Source organism: Prionailurus viverrinus, chromosome B3 (genome assembly GCF_022837055.1).
Source record: "Prionailurus viverrinus isolate Anna chromosome B3, UM_Priviv_1.0, whole genome shotgun sequence".
Lineage (NCBI taxonomy): Eukaryota > Metazoa > Chordata > Mammalia > Carnivora > Felidae > Prionailurus > Prionailurus viverrinus.
This window is the reverse complement of record NC_062566.1, coordinates 80,631,485-80,656,889: the sequence shown is the minus strand read 5'-3', so window position 1 is coordinate 80,656,889 and position 25,405 is coordinate 80,631,485. Positions and strand designations below refer to the sequence as shown.

General features: G+C 38.1%; 1 protein-coding gene across 10 annotated transcripts in view; it reads left to right on the top strand.

Moving 5' to 3' along the window:
- Positions 1-10,088: 10,088 nt before the first annotated feature.
- RALGAPA1 (Ral GTPase activating protein catalytic subunit alpha 1) overlaps positions 10,089-25,405 on the top strand; it is a 273,838-nt gene continuing 258,521 nt past the window's right edge. For 7 of the 10 annotated variants that reach the window (XR_007152890.1, XM_047862177.1, XM_047862172.1 and 4 more), the window contains exon 1: positions 10,089-10,649. Coding sequence is in view for 9 of the 10 variants with exons in the window: in XM_047862177.1 (XP_047718133.1) it covers positions 10,544-10,649 (106 nt within the window). In the remaining variant the exon portion in view is untranslated. The remainder of the gene's footprint in view (positions 10,650-25,405) is intronic. The other 3 variants (XM_047862179.1, XM_047862178.1, XM_047862181.1) reach the window with 1 other exon arrangement.

The following is a 25,405-nucleotide window of genomic DNA, read 5'->3' as shown; positions in this document are numbered from 1 at the left end:
TTAATGTTTTATTTATTTTTGAGAGACAGAGAGAGAGCGTGAGCTGGGGAGGGGCAGAAAGAGAGGGAGACACAAAATCCAAAGCAGGCTCCAGGCTCTGAGCTGTCAGCATAGAGCCCGACGTAGGGCTTGAACTTGTTTACCGCAATATCGTGACCCGAACCAAAGTCAGAAGCTTAACCAAATGAGCCACCCAGGCGCCCCCTTTTAGAGGTTTTATAGTTTTGAATTTTACCTTTAGGTATGTTCCATTTTGAGTTAACTTTTGTGAAAGGTGTAAGGTTTACATGTGGAAGTCCATTTGTTCCAGCACCATTTGTTGAAAAGATTATCCTTTCTCCATTGAATTGCCTTTGCTCCTTTGTCAAACACCAGGTGATTATATTTGGGTGGGTCTATTTCTAGGCTCTCTATTCTGCTCCATTGATTACTGTGTCTAATTTTTCACCAATACCATGCTGTCGGGATTACTATAGTCATATAGTAAGTTTTGAAATCAAGTTGCAACAACTTTGTTCCTCTTCATTATTTTTTTGGCTATGCTGGATCTTTTGTCTTTCCAAGCTACAAAATTGCTTGCTGGGATTTTGATTGATATTGTATTGAGTCTATAGACCAAGTTGGGAAGAATTGACATTTTTTTAAAACGTTTATTTATTTTTGAAAGAGAGAGAGAGAGCAGGGAAGGGGAAGAGAGATAGGGAGACACAGAATCTGAAGCAGGTTCCAGGCTCTGAGCTGTCAGCACAGAGCCTGATGTGGGGCTCGAACCCATGAACTATGAGATCATGACCTGAGCCAAAGTTGGTTGCTCAACCAACTGAGCCACCCAGGTGCCCCAGGAAGAAGTGACATCTTAAAAAAATGTAATGTTCTATTCATTGAACATAAGAGATCTCTCCTTTTTTTTTTTTGTATCTTTGATTTATTTCATGAGAATTTTGTAGTTTCCTCAGCTTTAATTTTTAATAATGCAATAGATTAGCAAAGCTCTTTGGTGATTCCGTAATAATTTTGATCATGACACTAAAAACAGAACTGCTGGTCTACCTCTTTTATTTTTTAAATGCTTATTTAAATGTCTTAAATGTTTATTTAAATGTTTTATTTAAATATTTTTGAATGTTTTTGAGAGAGAGAGACACAGAGTGTGAAAAGGAGAGGGTTAGAGAGAGAGAGAGAGAGAGAGAGAGAGAGAGAGAGAGGGAGGGAGACACAGAATCTGAAGCAGGCTCCAGGCTCTGAGCTATCAGCATAGAGCCCCACATGTATCTTGAACCCATGAACTGTCAGATCATGACCTGAGCTGAAATCGGATGCTTAACCAACTGAGCCACCCAGGCACCTGAAGAACTGCTGGTCAACCTCTTGATCACTTCTTTGGGGTCTTAATTTTCTAACTGCTAACTTCAGGTCTTTGCCATTTGTTTCATTAGGATTGACTTGGCAAGCATGCTTCTCCTGCTCTTACCATTGTAACACAGTTGGCATTTAGACCTTCTCATTCACAAGTAATGATACTAAAACAGATACAATGTCTAACATAATAGACGTAAACGTACAAGAATAAAAAAAGTAAAACTGTACAAGCTTGTAAAATAAAATGCAATCAACTAAGAAATCAGGACTGAACATAGTGATTTCCCTCCAAAAAGTATGGTATAAAAAAGGCAATTATATTGGAGAAAACTGACAAACCTGACAAACTACAAGGTGATCAAGGTCAACATCAACAGTGATAACTCGTGGTGCCTGCGTGGCTCAGTGGGTTAAGCTCTAGACTCTTGATTTCAGCTCAGGTCATAATCTCATGGTTGTCAGAGTCCAGAGTGGAGCCCTCAATTGAGCTCCGTGTCCACACTGAGTGTGGAGCCTATTTAAGATTCTCTCTCTCCTTCTCCCTCTGTACCTCCCCCACTCACGTGCACATGTGGGCATGTGCCCACACTCTCTCTCTCAAAAATCAAAAACCAAAAAAACAGTAGTAACTCATGCTGATAGTAGATAATATGATGTAATGAAAAGAAAACTTAGGCTGTGTGATCTTTTCCCTAAAACCCACAGCCTTTGTCTAATCATGAGAAAAACATCAGACAAATTTCATAGAGAGGCATCCTTTAATAAACCTGACCACCTCTCCTCAAAATTCTCAAGGTCATCAAAACCAACAGAAATGTGAGAAATTATCACAGCCAGAAGGAGCTTAAGGAGAAATGATAACTAAATGTAATAAACTATCCTGAATAAGATCTTAGAATGGAAAAAGGACATTAGATCAAAAAAAAAAATCTGAATAAGCTATGGAATTTAGTTGATAATAACATACAAGTATTGGCTTAGTAATTGTGATAAATATATAATAATAACATTAGATGCTAATAATAAGGGAAGTTTATTATTTGGGCTGTGTGGGAGTTGGGCATATGGGAACTTGCCATACTATTGTAAATTTAAAATTATTACAAAAGTCTATTCAGTAAAAAGATCAGTGGTTGCCACTGGTTAGGTGGAGGGATGAATAGGTGAAGCACAGAGGATTTGTAGGGCAGTGAAAATATTCTGTATGATTCTGTAATAGTAGACACATGTCATTATACATTTGTCCAAAACCATAAAAAGTATATCAATAAAATTGAACCCTAAGGTAAACTATGCTCTTTGGATGACAATAATATGTCAATGTATGTTCATCAGTTGTAACAAATGTACCACTCTGGTGGGGATATTGATAATGGGGGCGGCTGTGCATATGTGGGAGTATAGAATATATAGGAAATCTCAATATCTCCCTCTCAGTTTTGCTATAAACCTGAAATCTAACCAAAAAAACAAAACCTATTAAAAATTGACCTATTAATTAAAAAAATCTCAAATTTGAAGTAACCTGACTTTATAAAAAAGGGTAATGTAACATGTTCACATTTGGAAGATTGATAATGACATATACTTCTTGGGATGTTCATGATTTTATTTATTTATTTATTTATTTATTTATTTATTTATTTATTTATTTATTAAAGTTTATTTATTTTCAGACAGAGAGAGAGCATGAGCATGGGAGGGACAGAGAGAGAATCCCAATCAGGCTCCATGCTGTTAGCACAGAGCCTGATGTGGGGCTTGAACTCACAAACTGTGAGACCATGACCTGAGCCGAAATCAAGAGTTGGAGGCTTAACGGACTGAGCCACCCAGGTGACCTATGGAATGTTCATGATTTTAAACTTAAGTTTTAAATTCTAGTTTTCACAAGCAATATTTCAAAGAGAATTTTCTGGGTTTTTCTTTTCACAATAAATATGTCTCCAGAGGGGAGAGCTTACACTTTCAAAGGATGTTAGTATTTCCATCATTAAGGAAAAGAAAAATCAGTCAGTGGGCTGGGCATGCTATATTGACATGAAACTTATGCCAATGTGTTTTACAATAGTGTTTCCTTTTTGTGGTATGCCAGACATATAATTATTACTAATGATATGTTACATTTTTTATTTTCTAAAATTACTTCATTCATTCACCATTTACTGTGTGCCTGTGCAAGAGAAAGAAATGGGAACTTACATCTATTCTTCCATTCAACAAATATTTATTGAGCACATTTTATTTTTTTTATTTTAATTTTAATTTTTTTTATTGTTTGAGAGAGAGAAAGAGAGAGAGACACACAGAGAGAGGGCATGAAGGGGAGGGGTGGAGAGACAGGGAGAGACAGAGAGAATCCCAAGCAGGCTCAGCACTGTCAGCACAGAGCCAGACATTGGGCTTGAACTCACAAACCGTGAGATCATGACCTGAACAGCAATCAAGTCAACGCTTAACCGACTGAGCCACCCAGGCACCCCTTGAGCACATTTTATAAAGTGCAATTTGCAAGAAGATTGGGATACACCTTTAAATACAACCTGTATGGTCTCTCTCCTGAGGGAGTTTGCAATCTAGCGGGAGAGCAAATCTTCAAACAATTACACAAATTGCTCTGTTAAAAGTCTATGAAGTAAAGCAAAGGAAGGTTACATATCAGCCATTATAGAAGTAACTTTCAATACCATTTCTCACCTAATTATTATAATTAAAGCTGTGGTTTATATATAAGGAAAATGGGTCTCAGAGAGGTTAAACTATATGCCAAGGATCCCAGAGCAAGTACATCCTGAAGTGTAATGTTTAATTCAGAGCTATCTAACTCTAAAGATCATGAATGAAAACACTGTATTATTTCCTGAATTTTACAAAACCCTGCGTGGCAGGCCTTATATTGATTTTGCTAATGAAAAAACTGATGCTGAGAGGAACTAGAACCCAAATCCTTTAAATAATTCATTTATTTGCCCACTGTATCATAATGCAAGCAAGTCTGTAACTTTTATGATACAAACATACAAGCCATGCATGCAGGAACTGCATACATTTTTGTAAACTTAAAAAAAAATGGTGAGATTGTCATTGAAACAAGCCCCTATTAAGCAAAGTATTGTTTTGTTTTGTTTTGTTTTTACATAATTTTGGCAAAATTCTTACAGCTCTCTGCTGAATTTAAAAACTTTTTTATGGTAATCAAATATTTCTAGGGGTGAGAACGTAGGAGGAAAACAGTTCTACAAACAAGCAGCCTCACTTTTAATGAAATTATTTTATAGGGGAAAGTTTCCAAGAACTATTTTAATTCATACCACCCAGAATTTCACTGATTTTTTTAAAGGCAAATGCATACTCTTTGGGTTTACCCATCAATGTAATAGGACATCTTTAATTTTTCCTTGCAGAGAAAAAATTGACAATATATCCATGTTTATATGGGGTACAAATAAGGAAAAGAGGCTTAAAAAGAAAAAAAGAGAGGCACCTGGGTGGCTCAGTTGGTTGAGCATCTGACTCTTAATTTTGGCTCAGGTCATGATTCCAGGGTCATGGGATTGAGCCCCATGTCCAGCTCTGAGCTGCACATGGACATTGCTTAATACTCTCCCTCCTTCTGCCCCTCTCCCCCAATTGAACTCTCTCTCTCTCTCTCTCTCTCTCAAAATTAAAAAATAATAATAATAAAGAAAGAAAAGAGAACACAAGTAATAGCAAAGGAAACCCAGATTAATTTTGTAGCAAGTGTCAGTAGCTCTGCTTAAGTTTTTTGTTGTCAAATTGTTTGCAGCAAAAACTTGGGATATGTGATAGCAAGTATGAAAAACTATATGAAAGAAAACATATAAGTAGTATATGAAAATATTCTTAGTAATAGGTTGAGAACAGAATAAATTGCCCAAACTGTAGACTCCAAGTTTATCTATCTGCTGAGTCTCTGGTGACCACAATTTATGCTCATTTTCATGGATAAATCATAGAAATGTTTAACAAAGACTATTTTTGTTTTTCTTTTTCCTTTCTTTATTCTTTGCATCTTTTTTTTTTAAATTTTTTTTTCAACGTTTTTTAATTTTATTTTTGGGACAGAGAGAGACAGAGTATGAACGGGGGAGGGGCAGAGAGAGAGGGAGACACAGAATCGGAAACAGGCTCCAGGCTCCGAGCCATCAGCCCAGAGCCTGACGCGGGGCTCGAACTCACGGACCGTGAGATCGTGACCTGGCTGAAGTCGGAGGCTTAACCAACTGCGCCACCCAGGCGCCCCTATTCTTTGCATCTTTATTCTTGTCTCAACCATATACAGCCTTCTGATATTTTAAGACCTTAATAGCAATTTTACCTTCACAGTTGAAATAGATCAACATAACAGATTTTTAAAAATTTCTTTAATCCCCCCCCCCCCCAAAAAAAAAAGCATAGAACCTATTTCCCTTTGAATCAAAACCTGGAAAGTAAAAGATTAGCTTTGCTTACATTCTGGCCTGCCCCTGTTAAGCACTGTTTCTCCTTGGGGCACCTGGGTGGCTCTGTTGGTTAAGCATCAGACTCTCTCTTGATTTCACTCAGGTTGTGAACTCACAGTTCATGGGCTCAAGCCTTGCATCAGGCTTTGCACTGATAGTGCAGAGCCTGCTTGGGATTCTCTCTCTCTCTCTCTCTCGCTCTCTCTCTCCACCCCTCCCCAACTCGCATGTGTGCTCTCTCTTTCTCAAAATAAATAAAAATAAACTTAAGGGAAAAAAAGCATTGTTTCTCCTTTCTTTGTCTTCCTACCAGCTTCTCTGCTTTTCTGGTGACCATGTCTCAACCCCAAAACAGGTTACTGTTCCTGAATTGACAGCAGAAACAGCAACTCTATATTCTAAATGCTTATTGAGTCCCCAGTGTTGATTTATTGTTGCTATAAATATGTATTGAGGACCTATCACATGTCAGGTACCATTCAAGAGGGCAGAGAGAGACAGAGAGAGACAAAAAGAAAGAGAAAGACAGTTAAGAGAGGGAAGTCGGAAAGGACAGAAAACAACTTGGAGCCTTGGATTATGGATCACAATCCAAGGTCTTCTCAAAACTTGTCTTAAGGAGAGATTACAGTCTGATATAGGGGAGAGGATGCATAGACTGATTACAGCAGAGAGTGCAGTGAGCATCACGGGAGAGAAAAAAAGTAAGTGCTGTGGAGGGCTTCAAAAGAGGGCTTCATGTTGTTTTCAACCAGTTATTTGTTTTTTTCCTTTAAAAATTTCTAATCCCTATTCAGCCTACCAAATATCTTTAAAATATATAAATCAGGACTTTTCCTGTTGTGCAAGTAACTGAAGCCCCACACAAAGTATTGATCTGTGAAATAGAAAAGATCATGGCACTTCAAGCAAGTTTAATCCAAATGCCCAAACAATGTTGTCAAAACTCAGTCTCTTCTTTTATCTCCTCTGTTCTTGGAGTGTTGGCATGCACTATTCCCAGCAGATTCTTTTTTTTTTTTAAGTTTTTATTTATTTGGAGAGAGAGAAAGCATGAGTGGAGAAGGTGTGTGTGTGTGGGGAGAGAGAGAGAGAGAGAGAGAGAGAGAGAGAGAATGAATCCCAAGCAGAAGCTTGATGCATGGCTTGAACTCATAAGCCAAGAGATCATTCCCTGAGCTGAAGTGGGGTGCTTAACTGAGCCATCCAGGCACCCCTCCCCGGCAGATTCTTTTCACATGTTGGTTCCTAGCAGTTCCAGGCCTTCATCCTGAAAAAAGAGTTTCTCTTTCTCAATAGTTGCAGGAGTGAGCTTTATTGGACTGCCTTGGTCTTGTGCCGGTCCCTAACACACTTGCTTTGCACAGGATGCTTGAGTACTAAAGTGTAAATGGGGCCGTGGGGCATGAGATCAAGTGAGATCAAGAGAGGGGTGGCTTTCCAAAGGAAAACCTAGGTATGATTACCAGAAGAAGGCAGGCAAACCAACATACATCCACTACCATCAATGTAGCTAATTACTTTTTTTTTTTTTAATGTCCACTTCGGTAAGTTTAGAAAGAGTAAGAAACTAGGTCTGCAAGGTATAAAATCTGGAGATGTTTCTAGCTTCTCTGAAATTAGTCCCTCAATGTAAGTTTTATTCTTTGATCTGAAGTGCTATGCATTTCCTCATATTAAGACAGATATTCAAGAACAAGACAGATATTGCAAGAAGTTAAGACTATTGAGTGTTTTTTCTTTTCACTCTTAAAATTTACATAAAACTGAGTGGATGCTCAAATCCTACTAAGATGTGGGAGTGGGGAGGAAACCACTGCCATTTCTAGCATGCATGGCTTAAAATGGTGAAAACCTGAACCTAAACAAAGGTTGTAATAATGGAGGGAACAGGACAAAATCAAGAAGTATTTAGGAAGTAGAATCATCAGGTTTTGGTAACTGGACAAAAGAAGAGAAAGGGAGCCTTCAGAGGATATGAGTTTCTGGATTGAAAAAACTGGGCTGATCGTTGTATTATCAATAAAGATACCAGATGAAGGAGGAAGATCAGGTTTGGGAGGAAGGAGGACAAAGCTGACAAGTTTCAGTTTTGTATATATTGAGTTTGAGTAGTTTGAATTTGAGCATATTTGAATTTGAGATTAGTATCTTAAAAAAGACACAGGTAGGGACAGAGGTGTCTAAAATCACCAAATAAATGATACTCAGAATCATGGGATCAGATAAATCTTCTACTATCAAAAAAAACTTTTAGTAATATAAACATAAACATTTAAAAACTAACAAATATTCATTCTGTTCCATCATAGGACATAAAGATAACTTTTGTGAAAAACCCTTGTTTTCAAGGAGTTTCTACTCTTACACATACATCTTAATTTGTTTGGTTAGTTTACAATTGGTATATTAGATTTTCTTAATTTTCTTTAAAACAACTTCTGTTTTTTAGATTATAAAAGCAATACATGCTTTTTGTAAAGGAAATATAAGCAAAATATAAACAAGAAAATTAAAACCACCTGTAATACACTTTGCAGCTATAATCACAATTTTGGAGTATTTTTTCATCTTTCAAAAATTGTATAAACTTTTTTTTTCAGAGTTTTGATAACATATTTTCAGTTTTGTATCTGATTTTTCACTTAATATCATCTTGAGTATTTTCCATGTTATTAAAAAATCTTCATATTAGTAATTTTCACAGGCATATTACATTTTACCTATTGGACATTCATTTCCTTCCTTTCTGACAGACATTCATATTGTTTGCAATCTTTCAGTGTTATAAATTGTGTTAATATTTTTTCATGCTTTCCTCTTTAAAAATTTTTTTTCCTCAATATTTATTTTTGAGAGACAGAGAGAGACAGAGCATGAATGGGGAAGGTGCAGAGAGAGAGAGGGAGACACAGAATCCAAAGCAGGCTCCAGGCTCTGAGCTGTCAGCACTGAGCCCCACGCGGGGCTCCGACCCACGAAGTGTGAGATCATGACCTGAGCTGAAGTCAGGCGCTTAACCAACTGAGCCACCCAGGTGCCCCTCAACTTTCCCATTTGTGATTTTTTAGAATAGGATTCTAAAAATGGAACTAAAAAATCAAAGTGTATGAACGTTTTTAAGTGTCTTGATACAAAATGCCAAATATTAAATTCCATTAAGCTTGTAGTAATTAATGCTTCTTCCCAGAGAGTAATAGGAGCATCTCCGTCTATTTTGATCTTTTATTTTTTTATTTAATCTTTAATTTATTTTTATTTAATCTTTTATTTTTTTCATGTTTATATATTTTTGAGAGAGAGAGAGAGAGAGAGAGAGAGAGAGAGAGAGAGAGGGAGATCACAGTGGGGGAGGGGCAGAGAGAGAGAGAACACACAGAATCTGAAGCAGGCTCCAGGGTCTGAGCTGTCAGCATAGAGCCTGATGGGGAGCTTGAACTCTGGAACAGGGAATGACCTGAGCTGAGGTCGAGTGTTTAACCCACTGAGCCACCTAGGTGCCCCTAATTTGATTTTAAAAAATTACTAGTGTGTGAACATTTTCACGTTTTAGTTATGAGTATACACTTCTGTGAAATTTCCCCCATGTTTTCTATGAGTTTTTCTACCTTAGCCTTAGCAATTTCCTCCTGGATTTGTGAGCTTTTTACATATTAAGAAAATTCACCCTTAAAGTTCCCCAGATTTCTTTTCTCTTGTAATTATGCACTCTGTGACTGCATGCTTTGGGGATTCATTTATTTGTGCAAGACGATTTTATTATTTTTGTGTGTGTGCGCGCCAGATAATTTTAATCAAGAGGATGTACTATAACCCTACAAATCTCTTAAACTACAATCTTTAATAATCACTTCGTAAAACAAAACAAAAACTTTAAACAAAATTCAACTTAGGAAATGAAGGGGTGTTACATCCAAGGCCTTCAGAATTGGCATCTAAAATATATTGCACGACTGTTTTGATGTTTTGGAGCTACTTTTTAAGTTACTGTGACATGGTTAACAGTGGAGATGAAGGACCTTAGTTTTAAACAAACACTACACGACACCACTCAGGGAGCTTTGCGTACAACGGCGCACGCAGTAATTCCTTTCCCTGACTTTCTCGGGCTCTACCTTTGGCGCCTTACACAGGAAAGCAAAGGTGATAAAGGCCACGGATGATCTCACGCTGGCATGACGTCAAGAAGCCCTGACGTCAGAAGGCGGTTGCCACGGGGACCATTCGCCACCGACGGCAGAGTCGTGAAACCACATCACCGCGCTCATCTCCGTTTCGGCCTGTGCAGGGTCTAAGCTGCTAAAGAAGCTTTAACCTTAAGGGGGCCTCAGGGAGAGAGGAGTTGTGCTGCCGCTGCTGAGAGCCCCACCTCCGCGCCTCCCGGTCCCGGGTCCCGGCCTGTGGCGGCGAGAGGCGGCCTCAGGAGGCAGTGGAGGCGACGGCGGCCGACCTGCCCGGGTCTCCCTCGCTCCGTGCAGGACTGGGAGAGGGTATCCGCCATATTGGAGCCGGAACCGAAGGTGCTTTGCAGCCGCGGCGGGAGGCGGGAGGAGGTGGCGGCCCTGGCCTGGATGTGAGAGGAGTCGGCTGCGCCCTGGCCCGCAAGCCTGGGGAGTGAATGAGCTGCTTAGGCTAGTATCCTCCCCGCCCACTCTCTCCACTTTCCGCCGCCGGGGCCGGGCCGGAGTCCCCGAGTCGGCTGTGGCGGCGGCAGCGGCAGGATGTTCTCCAAGAAGCCGCACGGGGACGTGAAGAAGTCTACCCAGAAGGTGCTGGACACCAAGAAGGACGCGCTGACCCGTCTCAAGCACCTGCGCATCGTCATCGGTGAGGAGCGAGGGGTGGCGGCGCCTAAAGGCCTTCACTCTTCTGGGAGCCCCTGGGGACTCTCCCTCCCGCCCTAGCGCTGTGCGGGAGTAGAGGGCGAGGCGTTGCCTCCGCGGAGACGCGGGGGGGGGGGGGGGGGGGGGGCGGCGGATAATTTGGGGAAGGGAAAACTTGGCAATTGGCAAATACTAATCACCGCTAACACAGGGCTATCTAATTTTGAGTTAATAGCCCGAACTCATTTTTATAAACTAGTATTACTCTAAAAACTTAGATCTTTTTTAGACTTTCCGGAGGCTTGGTGTTGTCGATAATGGTGTTTATAGAATATGTGTCAGGTGACTACCGCCATCCCAATCCAAGTGGAAAAAAAAAAAACCCTCTCAAACAATATAAACCTTAATCTTTCAAGTTTCTTGGCTAACGAGGGCGAGGAAGCAGTTACACCTCTTTGGGAAGTGGCTGGTTTTCAAAAATCTTAGGGCAACAGCCCCGCCCTTCTGTTAGTGTATCTTGTTCATCATTACTGTCATTTAGAGGGAAGATTATTATTAATTACAGAAAGCAAAGTCGTTTATAGCTTCCTTTGCTTCTCGAGAATTGTTTACGATTCTGTTTTTACTTAGTTAAGTTTTTTTTTTTTTTATTCTCTGTTGCTCTCTACATCCGTTTGGCTGGCAGACCAAACAGTGCTCTGAATTGTGGTAATAGTGTTAAACGAATCTTTTGGATACTTGCTCATTTCATAGGTTGATGAGGGCTGTACTGGTATTTATGGAACATGTGGTCCTGTACTTGGATCTTTTTAGATGGAATTTGAGGTGAAAAGGCAAGTTACTTTGCATTGATAGAGTTATTGGCAGAACTGAGTTTAGAACCCAGATGCCTGAATCCTAGTTCCGAGTATTATTTCAAGCTCTTTTCCTAATGAGTGTTTTTCTGAAAAGTGACGTTTAATTAGTGATGTAAGTCCTGTGTTTTTGCTGCATGTTTCTCTACTCTGTTGTTTACTCATACCATCAGGATACCACTAGTAATACCCAACATTTGTATGTTTTACAAAATGATTTCACATAAATTATAATTCTCACAGTAACTGTAGAGGTAGATATTATTATACTCCTTATTTTACAAATTAGAAAGCTGAGGTCTGGAAATGTTAAGTGGTCATACAGCTACTAGGAAGCAGAGCCAGAACTGGAGCCCAGATTTCATGTCTTTGTTTTTTGTACTCTTCCTACATTTATGGCAGCAAATCTTTATCACAGGTAAGTTGTATTTATTCCTGTGGAATAAGAAAGCAATTAAATCCAGTTTGTCAATATAAAAAGAGATCCAGTTTTCAAGAAAATATAAATCTTAATATAGTTGAGATAGTGATCTTTTTATTTTCATTCTACTTCTGAGTTAAGCCATTGAAGATTTGGCTAAGAGTGCAACAGGGAAAGTCAATGTGTGAGTGTAGGAGATATGTCACAGATAATTGCAGTTTGAAATTGGAGACTTAATGGAATTTGGCACCTACTTGGGACAGACTGTAGCTTGAGTAAAGGCGGAGCTATAAAGTTAAGTTCCAGTAGAGTATTGACATTTCCTAAATTAACTGCTGTATTCCTTAGTTATAGAGGTGAGGGCACGGTTCATACATCTTGGGTGTAAAAGGTTTTTACATCTGGGTGACTTGGTCTAAATTAAGAGGCCACACGTGTCAGGTATTTTGTAGGGTCTGGCTTCCTTGGTTTGAAGACAAAACTAATTAAAAAAAAACTTTTGCTTTTTATTTATGGGCTTTTAAAAAATGAAGCATATGCTGTATATAAACACTTAAAATATTCTTAAGAACCTTCAAATAGAGAATATTGTGCTTTCAGACTCCCTGCCCTGTCAGTGGAGGAGTTCCATAAGAGAGATTACTGTGCTTCCATAGTCTTATTTTTATTTATTTATTTAAAAAATTTTATTTTATTATTATTTTTTTAAAAAGTACATTTATTTTGAGAAAGAGACAGTGCTGGTGGGCAGGGACAGAGAGATTGGGAGAGAGAATTCCAAGTAGGCTCTGCACTGTCAGCACAGGCTTGAACCCAGGAAGCTGTGAGATCATGGCCTGAGTTGAAACCAAGAGTCGGGCGCTCAGGTGCCCCTACGAATCTTTAATTCTAGTGTAGTTAACATAGTGTTATACTTGTTTCAGGTGTACAAAGTAGTGATTCAGCAGTTCCATATATCACTCAATGTTCATCAAGATAAGTGTACTCTTAATCCCCTTCACCTATTTTACCCATCCCCCCCACTCACATGCCCAGGAAACATGTTTGTTCTCTGTAGTTAACCTATTTTTTGGTTTGTCTCTTTTTACACTTCAGTAATTTCAGAACAGTAGTTCTGAACCAGGGACAATTTTTTCCCTCTGGCGATAATGTCTGGAGACACTTTTGGTTGTCACAAATAGGGGGAGAGGATACTGGCCTTTAGTGGGTAGCAGAAATGCTGCTATATATCTTACATTGCACAAGATAATCCATCACAACAATGTTCTAGCTCTAAATGTCTATAGTGCTGAAGTTTAGAAACCTTGTCAGGATATGGAGTGCAAGATAGACCTCCAAGTGTTGTATTTGTTATGGAAAGAGCCCAAATGTCGATTGACTGATGCATGAAGAAGATGTGGTATATATACACAATGGAATATTACTCAGCCATAAAAAAGAATGAAGTCTTGCTATTTGCAACGACGTGGTTGGAGCTAGAGCGCGTGTTATGCCACGCAAAATAAGTCATTCGGAGAGAGACAAATAGCATATGATTTCACTCATCTGTGGAATTTAAGAAACAAAACCGATGAACATAGGGGAAAGAAAGAAAAAGAGGGAGGCAAACCATAAAAGAGACTCTTAATTATGGAAAACAAACAGGATTGCTTTAGGGGAGGTGGGCAGGGGTGGGGGATGGACTAAATGGGTGATGTGTATTAAGGAGAGCACTTGTGATGAGCACTGAGTATTGTATGTAAGTGATGAATGACTAAATTCTCCTGAAACAAATATTATACTCTATCTTAGCTAACTAGAATTTAAATAAAAACTTGAAATATAAAAAAACAAAACAAGAACCACAAATGTTGTACTTTGTTCTTTTTTTTAATGTTTTATCTTTGAGAGAGAATGCACGTGTGCATGCATGCTCACTCACGGGAGAGGGGCAGAGAGAGGGAGACAGAGGATCCCAAGTGGCTCTGTGCTGACAGCAGAGAGCGTCCAGCACAGGGCTTGAACTCACAAACCATGAGATCATGACCTGAGCTGAAGTTGGACGCTTAACCTACTGAGCTACCCAGCACCCCTTGGTTCTACTATATTAGTTAATTGAATAAAATATTTTGTATCTTTAAATGGTTACAGTTTTATTTTGCTTGAAATATGGTTAATGTAATTCCTTAGAAAATGAATGGGAGAAAGTAGAGTGACAAAAGCTGTAAGACATCTTAGAGGGCTACCAATCAGGTACCTTATATTGTAGATGAAAGGGTCATTTCAAATCATTTCTAAAGTAGGGGCAAGTTTGCAAAGTGGGCATTGCCAATGACACAGGATTTTTATTTTTGTTTGGTCCCATCGGAACTATATTTTTAACCCTTAAAATGAACTGCTGTTCGTTTAGGGTATTTGTAGAGAATTCAGTGCATCGAAATATATGAGAACATAATTTAAAGATACAATCTAAAAGTTTGCTCTGGCATGTGTTCGCTTGGGACACATTTAAGACAATTCCAGCTGAATTTGTAGAACTTGACTCTGAAGGATTTATATTTAAATTTGCTGTGTTTATTGATATTGCTATATATTTTATTTGTAGGAACTCGAAGTTAGAGTTTTTAAAAAATAGAAATTAAGCCTTGTCTAGTTTCTAAAGTTTTATCCTCTCCCCCCACCCCTTTTTTTCAAATAAAAGCCTTAAGATAATGATACTAAGTTAGCACATATAAAGTAGCTAACATAAGACCTGCGTATATTGGATATTGACTAAATGTTAATTTCTTCTGTGGCAAGGTAACAGTTCAGTCTTAATGATTTAAAAATAAAAAGAGTGCTTATTCAGCTGATAAGTATATTGACTATTGTTAGATCATTCTTTCTAACAGTTTTATTGAAGTATAACTGGTGTATAATAAATTGCACATATTCAAAGCATTTATTTGAAATGAATAATTTTGATACATATACCTTGTGAAGCCATTATGACAATTAAGATTAGGAACATACTCAGATATTCCAGGTAGCAAATATATCTATAGCCTCCCAAAATTTCCTTTTGTCCCTTTGTAATCCCTTTCTCCCGCCCCTGCACGCAACCCCTTGCCTCCTTTCCCTGGGTGAAACTCTGTGTGTGTGTGTGTGTGTGTGTGTGTGTGTGTGTGTGTGTGTGTATGGAATTATACAGTATTTACTTTTTTGTTGGGTTTCTTTTATTCAGCCTTATTTGAAATCCATCTCTCTTGTTTGTGGTGTGTCAGGAATATATTGCTTTTGTTGTTGACTAGTATTCCATTGTATAGACATGCCACAATTTGATTATCCATTTACTTGTTGATATGTGAGTTTGCAGTTTGGGGCCGTTACACATAAAACTGCTGTGAGATGTACTTGTTTATAGACACCTGCTTTCTTCTCTCTTGGATAAATACCTAGAAATGGAATGGCTGGAGCATATAACAGTTGTGTGTTTATTGCCATACTGTTTTTTACAATTTTACATTCTTACTAGCAGGGTATGAGGATGATTTCCTCCACATATGTACCAACACTACTTTGCTTGGTATGGCCAGTCTTCTTAATTTCAACCACTATAATAAGTATATAGTGGTTATAATTAAGTGTTTCTTTGATATCTAATAATACTGAGCTTTTTAAAATGTGTTTATTTGCTATTGTATAACTTATTTGAAGTGTCTGTTCAAATTTTTCATTTATTTTTAAGTCGAATCGTTTGCTTTCATTCAGTTTTGAAAATTCTTTATATTTTTTGGATACAAGTACTTTATTATATGTGTGATTTGCAGAGCTTTTTTTTTCTTTTATTTTTGAAAAATGTTTATTTATTTTTGAGAGAGAGAGAGCACAAGCAGAGAAGGGGCAGAGAGAGAGGGAGACACAGAATTTCAAGTAGGCTCCAGGCTCCCAGCTGTCAGCACAGAGCCTGATGCAGGGCTCGAACTCACAAACCGTGAGGATCATGACCTGAGCCAAAGTCAGATGCTTAACCGACTGAGCCACTCCAGTGCGCCTACAGAGCTTTTTTTTTTTTTTTTTTTTTTTTTTTTTTTTTTTTTTTAAACAGTCTTTGGATTGTTTTTCTTAACATCTTCGATTAGGTCTATGTATCAATTTTGTCTTTTATGGTTTATGCTTTTGGTTTTTATAGTTTATGTTTTATCCAAAATCTTTGCCTAAGCCAAAGTCACAAAGAATTTCTCCTATCCTTTCTTCAAGAAATTTGATAATTTCAGGGGTGCCTGGGTGGCTCAGTCAGTTAAGCATCCAACTTCAGCTCAGGTCATGATCTCTTGGTCTGTGAGTCCTAGCGTGTGCTGGGCTCTCCATTGACAGCTCAGAGTGGAGCCTGTTTCAGATTCTGTGTCTCCCTCTCTGTTTACCCCTCCCCTGCTCGTGTTCTGTCTCTCAAAGATAAATAAACAATAAAAAAAAGTTATAACTTTGGGATCTATATTTAGATCTGTGATCCATCTTTTTTTTTTTAGATCCATTATCCATCTTGAGTTAACTTTGTAAATATGGTTTGAGATAGGATTGGCTTTTTTTTTTTTTTTTTTTTTTTTTTTTTGGTGAATGGATGTCCAATTGCTCTGGAACTGTTTTTTGAAAAAGACAGCCTTTTGTTCACTGAATTGCCCTTGCGCTTTTTCCAAAAGTCGTTCGTCTGTATATACGAGTGTCTATTTCTGGACTTTCTATTTTGTTCCAGTGATCTATTTATTTGTGTTAGAGCCAGGACCCCTCCCTCTCCCTACACACGCATACAGACACAGGTTTTTGTTTGTTTGTTTTTTACGGTAACTTAATAAGTGGTGTTGTCCCTGCAACTTTGTTCTTCCTTTTCAGAGATTTTTGGGGGGGGGGGTTATCGGGTGTGGGGGCCATACCAGATCCTTAACATTTCCATGTGAGTTTTAAGATTATCTTGTCAGTTTCTTTAAAAAAAAAAAATAAATAAAAATTCCTGCTGGGATATTGATTCACAGTGTGGTGAATCTGTAGGTCAATTTGGGGAGAAAGTGACAATAATATTGAGTTCTCTAACTTATGAACAAGGTATATTTCTCCATTTATATACAGCTTTAATTTCTCTTGACAGTGTTTTGCAGTTTTTAATATATAGGTCTTACACATCTTTTGTTACTTATCCCTAAATATTTTCCACTTTGGATGTTGTTGTAAGTGATATATTTATATCCATTTCTGGTTGTTCATTGCTAGTGTAAGGAAATACAATTTTTTTTAAAGTTTATTTATTTTTGAGAGAGAGAGAGAGACAGAGTGTGGGTGGGGGAGGGGCAGAGACTGAGGGAAACAGAATCTGAAGCAGGCTCCAGGCTCTGAGTTGTCAGCACAGAGCCTGACTTGTGGCTTGAACTCACAAACTGTCACATCATGACCTGAGCCAAAGTCAGATGCTCGACTGACTGAGCCACCCAGGCGCCCCAGAAATACATTTTTTTTTTGTAAGTTTTTTTTGTAATCTTTGCATCTGGTGTGGGGCTTGAACTCAGGACTGCAAGATTAGGAATCTCATGCTCTTCCGACTGAGCCATGTGGGCACCCCTGATTTTTTTGTGTGTTAAGCTTGTGTGCTGAAATCTTGCTAACTCATTTAGTTATTCTATATTAATTTTTTATAGATTCCTTTGGATTTTTTACATAGTCTCATCTGTGAATAAAGACAGTTTTACTTCTTCCTTTCCAAATGTGGTTGCATTTATTTTTTCTTGGTTTGCTGAACTCACTAGAACCTCTAGTACAGTGTAGAGTAGAAGTGGTGAGAGTGGGCATCCTTGTATTGTTCTTGATCTTAAGGGAGGGTAAAGCAAACAATTTTTTTTTTAACTATACAATGTGATACCTTTAATTTATGATGTTGAGAGGGTTTCATTTTTTACTGAGAGTTTGGATCAGGAATGGATGTTGGATTTGTTAAATGCCTTTTCTACTTCTTTTGAGATGAACAGGTTTGTTTTTTTTTTTATTTGTTAATATGATGAATTAAAATTACTGATTTCAAATGTTAAATCAACTCTGCAGTCCTGGGATTAAATTTCACTTGGTCATGATGTATTGTCATTTTTACATATTGTTTGATTTGATATGCTAAAATTTTGTTTGTAATTTTTGTATTTATATTCATGAGAGATATTGGCCTGTACTTCTTTTATAATGTTTGCGGTTCTGATACCAGGTAGTGCTAGCCTTACTGAGAAATATTTATGTAGAATTGGTTTATTAAAAAACTTTTTTTAGTTTATTTTTTGAGAGAGAGAGAGAGACGGAGCATGAGCAGGGGAAGGGCAGAGAGAGAGACACACAGAATCTGAAGCAGGCTCCAGGCTCTGAGCTGTCAGCACAGAGCCCTACACAGGGCTCAGACTCACAGACCATGAGATCATGACCTGAGCTGAAGTCAGATTCTTAACCGACTGAGCCACCCAGGCGCCCCGTAATTGGCTTTATTTTTAACTTAAGGTTTTGGTGGAATTCACCAGCGAAGCCATCTGGATCTGCAGTTTTCTTTGAGGGAATGTTTTTAACTACTTTAATAGAAAGATAGCTATTCAGGTTATCTATTTCTTCTTGAGTGGGCATTGGTAGTTTTTTTTTTTTTTAAGGAAATTTCATTTCATCTGAGTTGTCAAATTTATAGGCATAAAGTGGTTCATAATACTGCTTTATAATTCTTTTGATATCTGTAGAATCTGTGGTGATGTCACTTCTCTTTTTTTAAAAAAAATTAAAAATTTTTTTTTTTAACGTTTATTTATTTTTGAGACAGAGACAGAGCATGAACAGGGGAGGGGCAGAGAGAGAGGGAGACACAGAATCTGAAGCAGGCTCCAGGCTCCGAGCCATCAGCCTAGAGTCCGACGTGGGGCTGGAACTCACGGACCGCGAGATCATGACCTGAGTTGAAGTTGGACGCTTAACTGACTGAGCCACCCAGGCGCCCCTAAAAAAATTTTTAATGTTTATTTCTGAGAGAGAGAGAGACAGAAAGACAGACATTGCACGAACAGGGGAGGGGCAGAAAGAGAGGGAGACACAGAATCCGAAGCAGGCTCCAGGCTGTGAACTGTCGGCATGGAGCCTGATGTGGGGCTCTAACTCGTGAACTGCTAGATCATGACCTGAGCTGAAGTTGGATGCCCAACAGACTGAGCCACCCAGGCGCCCTTAATTTCACCTCTCTTAATCTTGATATTGATAATTTCTCTTTTTCTGATCAGTTTGACTAGAGGCTTCTCACTTTTATAAATCTAAAAGAACCAGTTTGTGGCCTTTACTGATTTTCTGTTTTTCTATTTTTATTTCATTGATCTCTGCTTTGATTTTGATTCTTTCTTTCTTTTTTTTTTCTTTTTTTTTCTTTTTGGCTTAATTTTAGTTTCATTTGCTCTTATTCTAGTTTCTTAAAATGTAAATTGAGATTACTGATTTGAGACCCTTTTTTTCCACTGTAGGCATTTTATGATACAAATTTTTCCTAAGTAACATCTCACAAATTATGGCATTTTGTATTTACATTTTCAGTTAGGTCCAAAATACATTCTACCTTCCCTTTTGATTTCTTCTTTGATCCATTGGTCATTTACAATTGTGTTCTTTAGCTTCAAATATTTGTGGATTACTCAGATATTGTTCTGTTATTGAATTCTACTAAAACCATTATAGTCAGGTAACGTGTTTTAGGACTTGATTTCTTTAAAATTGACTTGATAGTCCCAAATATGTTTTAACTTGATACATGTTCCATTTGCACTTGAAAACAATATGTATTCTGTTGGATTGAATGTTCTAAAATTGTTGTTCTAAAATTGTTGTTCTAAAAATGTCAATTAGGACAAGTTGCTTGATAGTGTTGTTAAAGACTTCTATATCCTTGCTGAATTGCTGTCTGCTTGTTTTTATCAATATTGAGACTGAAGTTTCTGATTGTAATTGTGGGTTTGTCTATTTCTTTATGCACTTCTATCAGATTTTGTGTCATGTATTTTGAAGTTCTGTTATTAGGTACCAAGCACTTAGGATTATTCTTTCCTCTTGATAAATTGATTTTCACCATTATGAAATGATTTTTTTAAAGTTTATTTATTTTTGAGAGAGAGAGTGTGTGTGTGCATGGGAGGGGCAGAGAGAGAAGGAGAGAGAGAATCCCAAGCAGGCTCCATACTGTCAGTGCAAAGCCCCACGCAATGCTTGAACTCACAAACCATGAGATCATGACCTGAGCTGAAATCAAGAGTCAGATGCTTAACTGACTAGGCCACCTAGGCACCCCATGAAATGATCATTTTATGTCTGGTAATACTCTTTGCTTTGGAGATTGGTCTCATAATGAAAATGTTTGGAAGATGTACATTTTTTTTTCTTTGTCACTATGCTGTTTATTATATCCCCAGAACTTACTTATCTTACAACTGGAAATTTATTCCTTTTGACCACTTTCACCCATTTTCCCCACCTCTTGCCTCTGGCGACCCCCATTCTTTTCTGTTTTTGTGAGTTTTTTTGTTTTTAGTTTTCACATATAACTGAAAACATATAGTATCTGTCTTTCCCTGACTTATTTCTCTTAATGCCTTCAAGGTCTATCTGTGTTGTAGCAAAAGGCAAGATTTTCTTTTTCTGTGTCTGAATAATATTCCATTGTGTACATATGTGTAGCGTGTATAGCGTGTATACCTATGTGTATACATGCGCAAACATTACATTTTCTTTATCCATTCGTCCTTTGGAACAACTTAAGTCATTTCCATGTCTTAGCTATTATAAATGCTGTGATGAACAAGGGGTGCAGATATCTCTTTGAGATACTGGTTTCATTTCCTTCAGATATATACCTAGAAGTGGAATTGCTAGATCATATGGTAGTTCTGTTTTTAATTAAAACAAATTTTTTAATGTTTATTTGTTTTTGAAAGAGAATGTGAGCGGGGGAGGGACAGAGAGAGAGGGAGACACAGAATCCCGAAGCAGGCTCTAGGCTCTGAGCTGTCACTACAGAGCTCCATGCAGGGCTTGAGCTCATGAACCACAAGATCATGACCTGAGCTGAAGTCATACGCTTTACTGACTGAGCCACCCAGCCACCCCTATTTTTAATTTTTTGAAGAACCACCCAACTGTTTTCCACAGTGGCTATACCAATTTACATTCCCACTAAGAGCATACAAGGGTTCCCTTTTTTCCACGTCCTTGCCAATATCTGTTTCTTTTGATAATAGACATTCTAACACGTGTGAGGTGATATCTCATTGTCTTTCATTTGGATTTCTCTGATGATTAGTGATGTTGCGTACCTTTTCATTTACCTGTTGGCCCTCTGTATGTCTTTGGGAAAATGTCTATTCAGATATTCTGTCCATTTTTTAATTGGATTGTTTATTGTTGTGCTATTGAGTTGTATGAGTTCTTTATATATTTTGGATATTAACCTCTTATCAGTTACATGATTTGCAGATCTTTGCTCCAAATTCTGAGGGGTGCTTTTTCATTTTGTTGATGCTTTCCCCTCTTATGCAGAAGCCTTTTAGTTTGATGTAATTTGGTTATTTTTGCTTTTATTGCCTTTACTTTTGTTGTCAAATCCAGTCATCAAGACCAATGTCAAGGAGAGGCGCCTGGGTGGCTCAGTCAGCTGTCTTAGGCTCAGGTCATGATCTTGTGGTTCATGAGTTTGAGCCCTGCGTCAGGCTCTGGGCTGACAGCTCAGAGCCTGGACCCTGCTTCAGATTCTGTGTCTCCTTCCCTCTCTCAGCCCATCCCCCGCTTGTACTCTGTTTCTCTCTTTCTTAAATAAATATTAAAAAATTTAAAAAGACCAACCTCAAGAAGCTTACCACTTATATGCTTTTCTAGAAGTTTTGTGGTTTCAGATCTTAGTTCACGTCTTCAGTTTACTGTTAATTTTTGCATATTTTATAACATAGGGGTCCAGTTTCATTCTTTTGCATGTGGCTGTCCAGTTTCCCCAATACCATTTATCGAAGAGATTATCCTTTTTGTATTGTACATCCTTGGCTCCTTCGTTGTAAATTAATTGACCATTTATGTGGTGGTTTATTTCTGGGCTCTCAATTTTGTTCATTGGTCTAGGTGTCTGTTTTTATGCAAATAGTTACCATTTTTTTTTTTTTTTTTTTTTTTTTTTTTCAACGTTTATTTATTTTTGGGACAGAGAGAGACAGAGCATGAACGGGGGAGGGGCAGAGAGAGAGGGAGACACAGAATCGGAAACAGGCTCCAGGTTCTGAGCCATCAGCCCAGAGCCTGACGCGGGGCTCGAACTCACGGACCGCGAGATCGTGACCTGGCTGAAGTCGGACGCTTAACCGACTGCGCCACCCAGGCGCCCCAACAAATAGTTACCATTTTGATTATTTTAGTTTTGTATTAGAATTTGAAATCAAGGAGTGTTGATGTCTCCAGGTTTGTTTTTGTTTCTCCTGATTGCTTTGGCTGTTTGAGGTCCTTTGTGGTTCCATACAAATTTCAGGATTGTTTTTTGTATTTTTGTAAAAAATGCCATTGGAATTTTGATAGGGATTCCATTGAATTTTAGATAGCTTTGGGTACTGTGGACATTTTAACTATTCTTCTAATCCATGAGTCTGGAATCTTTCTGTTTATTTGTGTTTTCTTTGATTTCTTTCATCAGTGTCCTGTACTTTTTAGTGTACAGATCTTTCATCTTCTTGGTTAATTTTATTCCTAGGTAATTTTCTTTTTAATGGAATTGTAAATTGTTTTTTGGTTTTTGTTTGTTTGTTTTTTAAGTAAGCTCTACATCCAATGTGGGGTTTGAATTCACAACCCCAAGATCAAGTCACATGCTCTACTGATTGAGCCAGCTAGGCACCTCTGGGTTTATTTTCTAAATTTCTCTTTCTCATGGTTCATTGTTAGTGTATAGAAATGCAACTGGATTTTGTATATTGATTTTGTATCCTGCAACGTCGCTGAATTTATTAGTTTTAACAGTTTTTTGGTAGAGTCATTAAGGTTTCTGACGTTATCTGCAAATAGAAACAGTTTTATGTTTTTGTTTCAGATTTAGATGTCTCTTATTCTTTTTGCCTAATTGCTCTGGCTAAGACTTTCAATACTATGTCATATAAAAGTGATAAGAGTGGGCATCTTGTCTTCTTTCTGATCTTAGAGGAAAATCTTTCAACTCTTCATCATTGAGTATGATGTCAACTGTGGACTTGTCATATACGGCCTTTATTATGTGCAGGTACATTTCTTCTATACCCAGTTGGTCGGGAGTTTTTATTATGTGTGGATGTTGAGTTTTGTCAAATGCATCTCAATAGATGATCATGTTGATTTTTATCCTTCATTTTGTTAATGTGGTGAATCACATTGATTTGTGGATGGTGGACTATCTTTGCATGTTTGAAATAAATTCTACTTAATCATGGCTATGATCCTTTTAGTGTATTGTTGAGTTTGGTGTATTCCTATTTTGTTGAGGATTTTTGCATCTATGTTATTTAGGGATATTGTCCTATAATTTTCTTCCCTTGCAGCGTCCTTGTCTTTTTTTTTTTTTTTTTTTTTTAATGTCACAGTAACACTGGCCTTGTAAAATGAGTTTGGAAGTATTCCCTCTTCTCTCTGAGAAGAGTTGGTAATTATCCTTTAAATGTTTGGTAGAGGGGGCGCCTGGGTGACCCAGTTGCTTGAGCGTCCAAGTTTGGCTCAGGTCATGATCTCACAGCTTGTGAGTTCAAGCCCCGCATTGGGCTCTGTGCTGACAGCTGGGAGCCTGGAGCCTGTTTTGGATTGTGTGTCTCCCTGTCTCTCTGCCTGTCTCCCCCTTGTGCTCTGTCTCTTTCTCAAAAATAAATAAACATTAAAAAATTAAAAAAAAATCTTTGGTAGAATTCACCAGTGAGACCATCTGGTCCTGGACTTTTCTCCTGGAGAGGTGTTTGAATACTGACTCCATCTCCTTACTTGGAATTGTTCTGTCCAGATTCAGTACAATAAGTACTCATTTAGATATAGATGATGTACATTTAATGTCATTATTGATTTGGCTAAGTTTGAGCCTGTCTTGCTATTTGTTTTCTATTTGGCCTGTTGTTAGTTCTCTCTTTTTTTTCTTTCTCTCTATTATTTGAATAAATTTATGATTCTTTAAAAAATCTCCCTCGTTGATTTTTTAGTCATAATCTCCTACTTTATAATTTTAGTGATTGCTTTATGATTTATAATAAACATCTCTATCTTATCAGAGCTACTGTTAGGTGATATACCACTTATACCACTTCTCTTTTGTATGACAACTCTGTAAGAGTGTACTTTCATTTCTCCCTTCAGTCTTTATACTTTTCTGGTTATACTGTTGCTTATACATGTTACTTTGCTTAAGCAAAATTTTTAAATTTATAATGTACTATAATATATTATTTTGTTTAAGCAGGTTTTTTTTTTAAATTTATTTTAGAGAGAGAGAGACAGAGACAGAGCACAAGTGTGGGAGGGGCAGATGGAGACGGAGATGCAGAGTCAGAAGCTAGCTCCAGGCTCTGTGCTGTGCTGACAGCTCAGAGCCTGATGCGGGGCTTGAACCTGTGAACTATGAGATAATGACCTGAGCTGAAGTCGGCGCTTAACTGACTCAGCTGTCCAGGCGCCCCTACGCAGTTATTTTTCAAGGATTTTTAATTATTATTACTTAAAGAATCATTGCCCATTGCTCCTCATTTCTTTGCAGAGATAGTTATTTCCCTCCTTCCAGTATCACTTCATTTCTGCCTGAAGGACTTCTTTAATGTTTATTTGTGATGGTGAGGGTGTGTAGGTGATGAATTCTTTATGCTTTTGTTTGTGTGAAAAGTCTTTATTTTGCCTCTTTTTGGAAAGATATTTGGCTTTGTTTAGAATTCTATGTTGATGGTTTTTTTCCCTTTGTCCTTTAAACATTTTATTCCCCCGTCTTTTTTTGTTTGTTTGTTTATTTATTTTTGAGAGAGAGACAGAGCATGAGTGGAGGAAGGGCAGAGAGAGAGAGAGGGAGACACAGAATCCAAAGCAGGCTCCAGGCTCTGAGCTGTCAGCACGGAACTCAATGAACCATGAGATCATGACGTGAATTGAAGTCGGATGCGCAACGGACTGAGCCACCTATGCGGCTCCCAGCCCTCCCCCCCCCCCCATCTTTTTGCTTGCTTTTTTTTTTTTAAGATTTTATTTTGGGGCGCCTGGGTGGCTTGGTCAGTTAAGTGTCCGACTTCGGCTCAGGTCATGATCTCACGGTCCGTGAGTTCAAGCCCTGCATCGGGCTCTGTGCTGACAGCTCAGAGCCTGGAACCTGTTTCAGATTCTGTGTCTCCCTCTCTCTCTGCCCCTTGCTTGCATTACTTTTGATAAGTCTGCTATCATCCTTACTCTGCAAGTAACATTTTTTTTCCTAGCTGTTTTTAAGATCTTCTCTTCCTCTGTTTTTGAGCAGTTGTACCG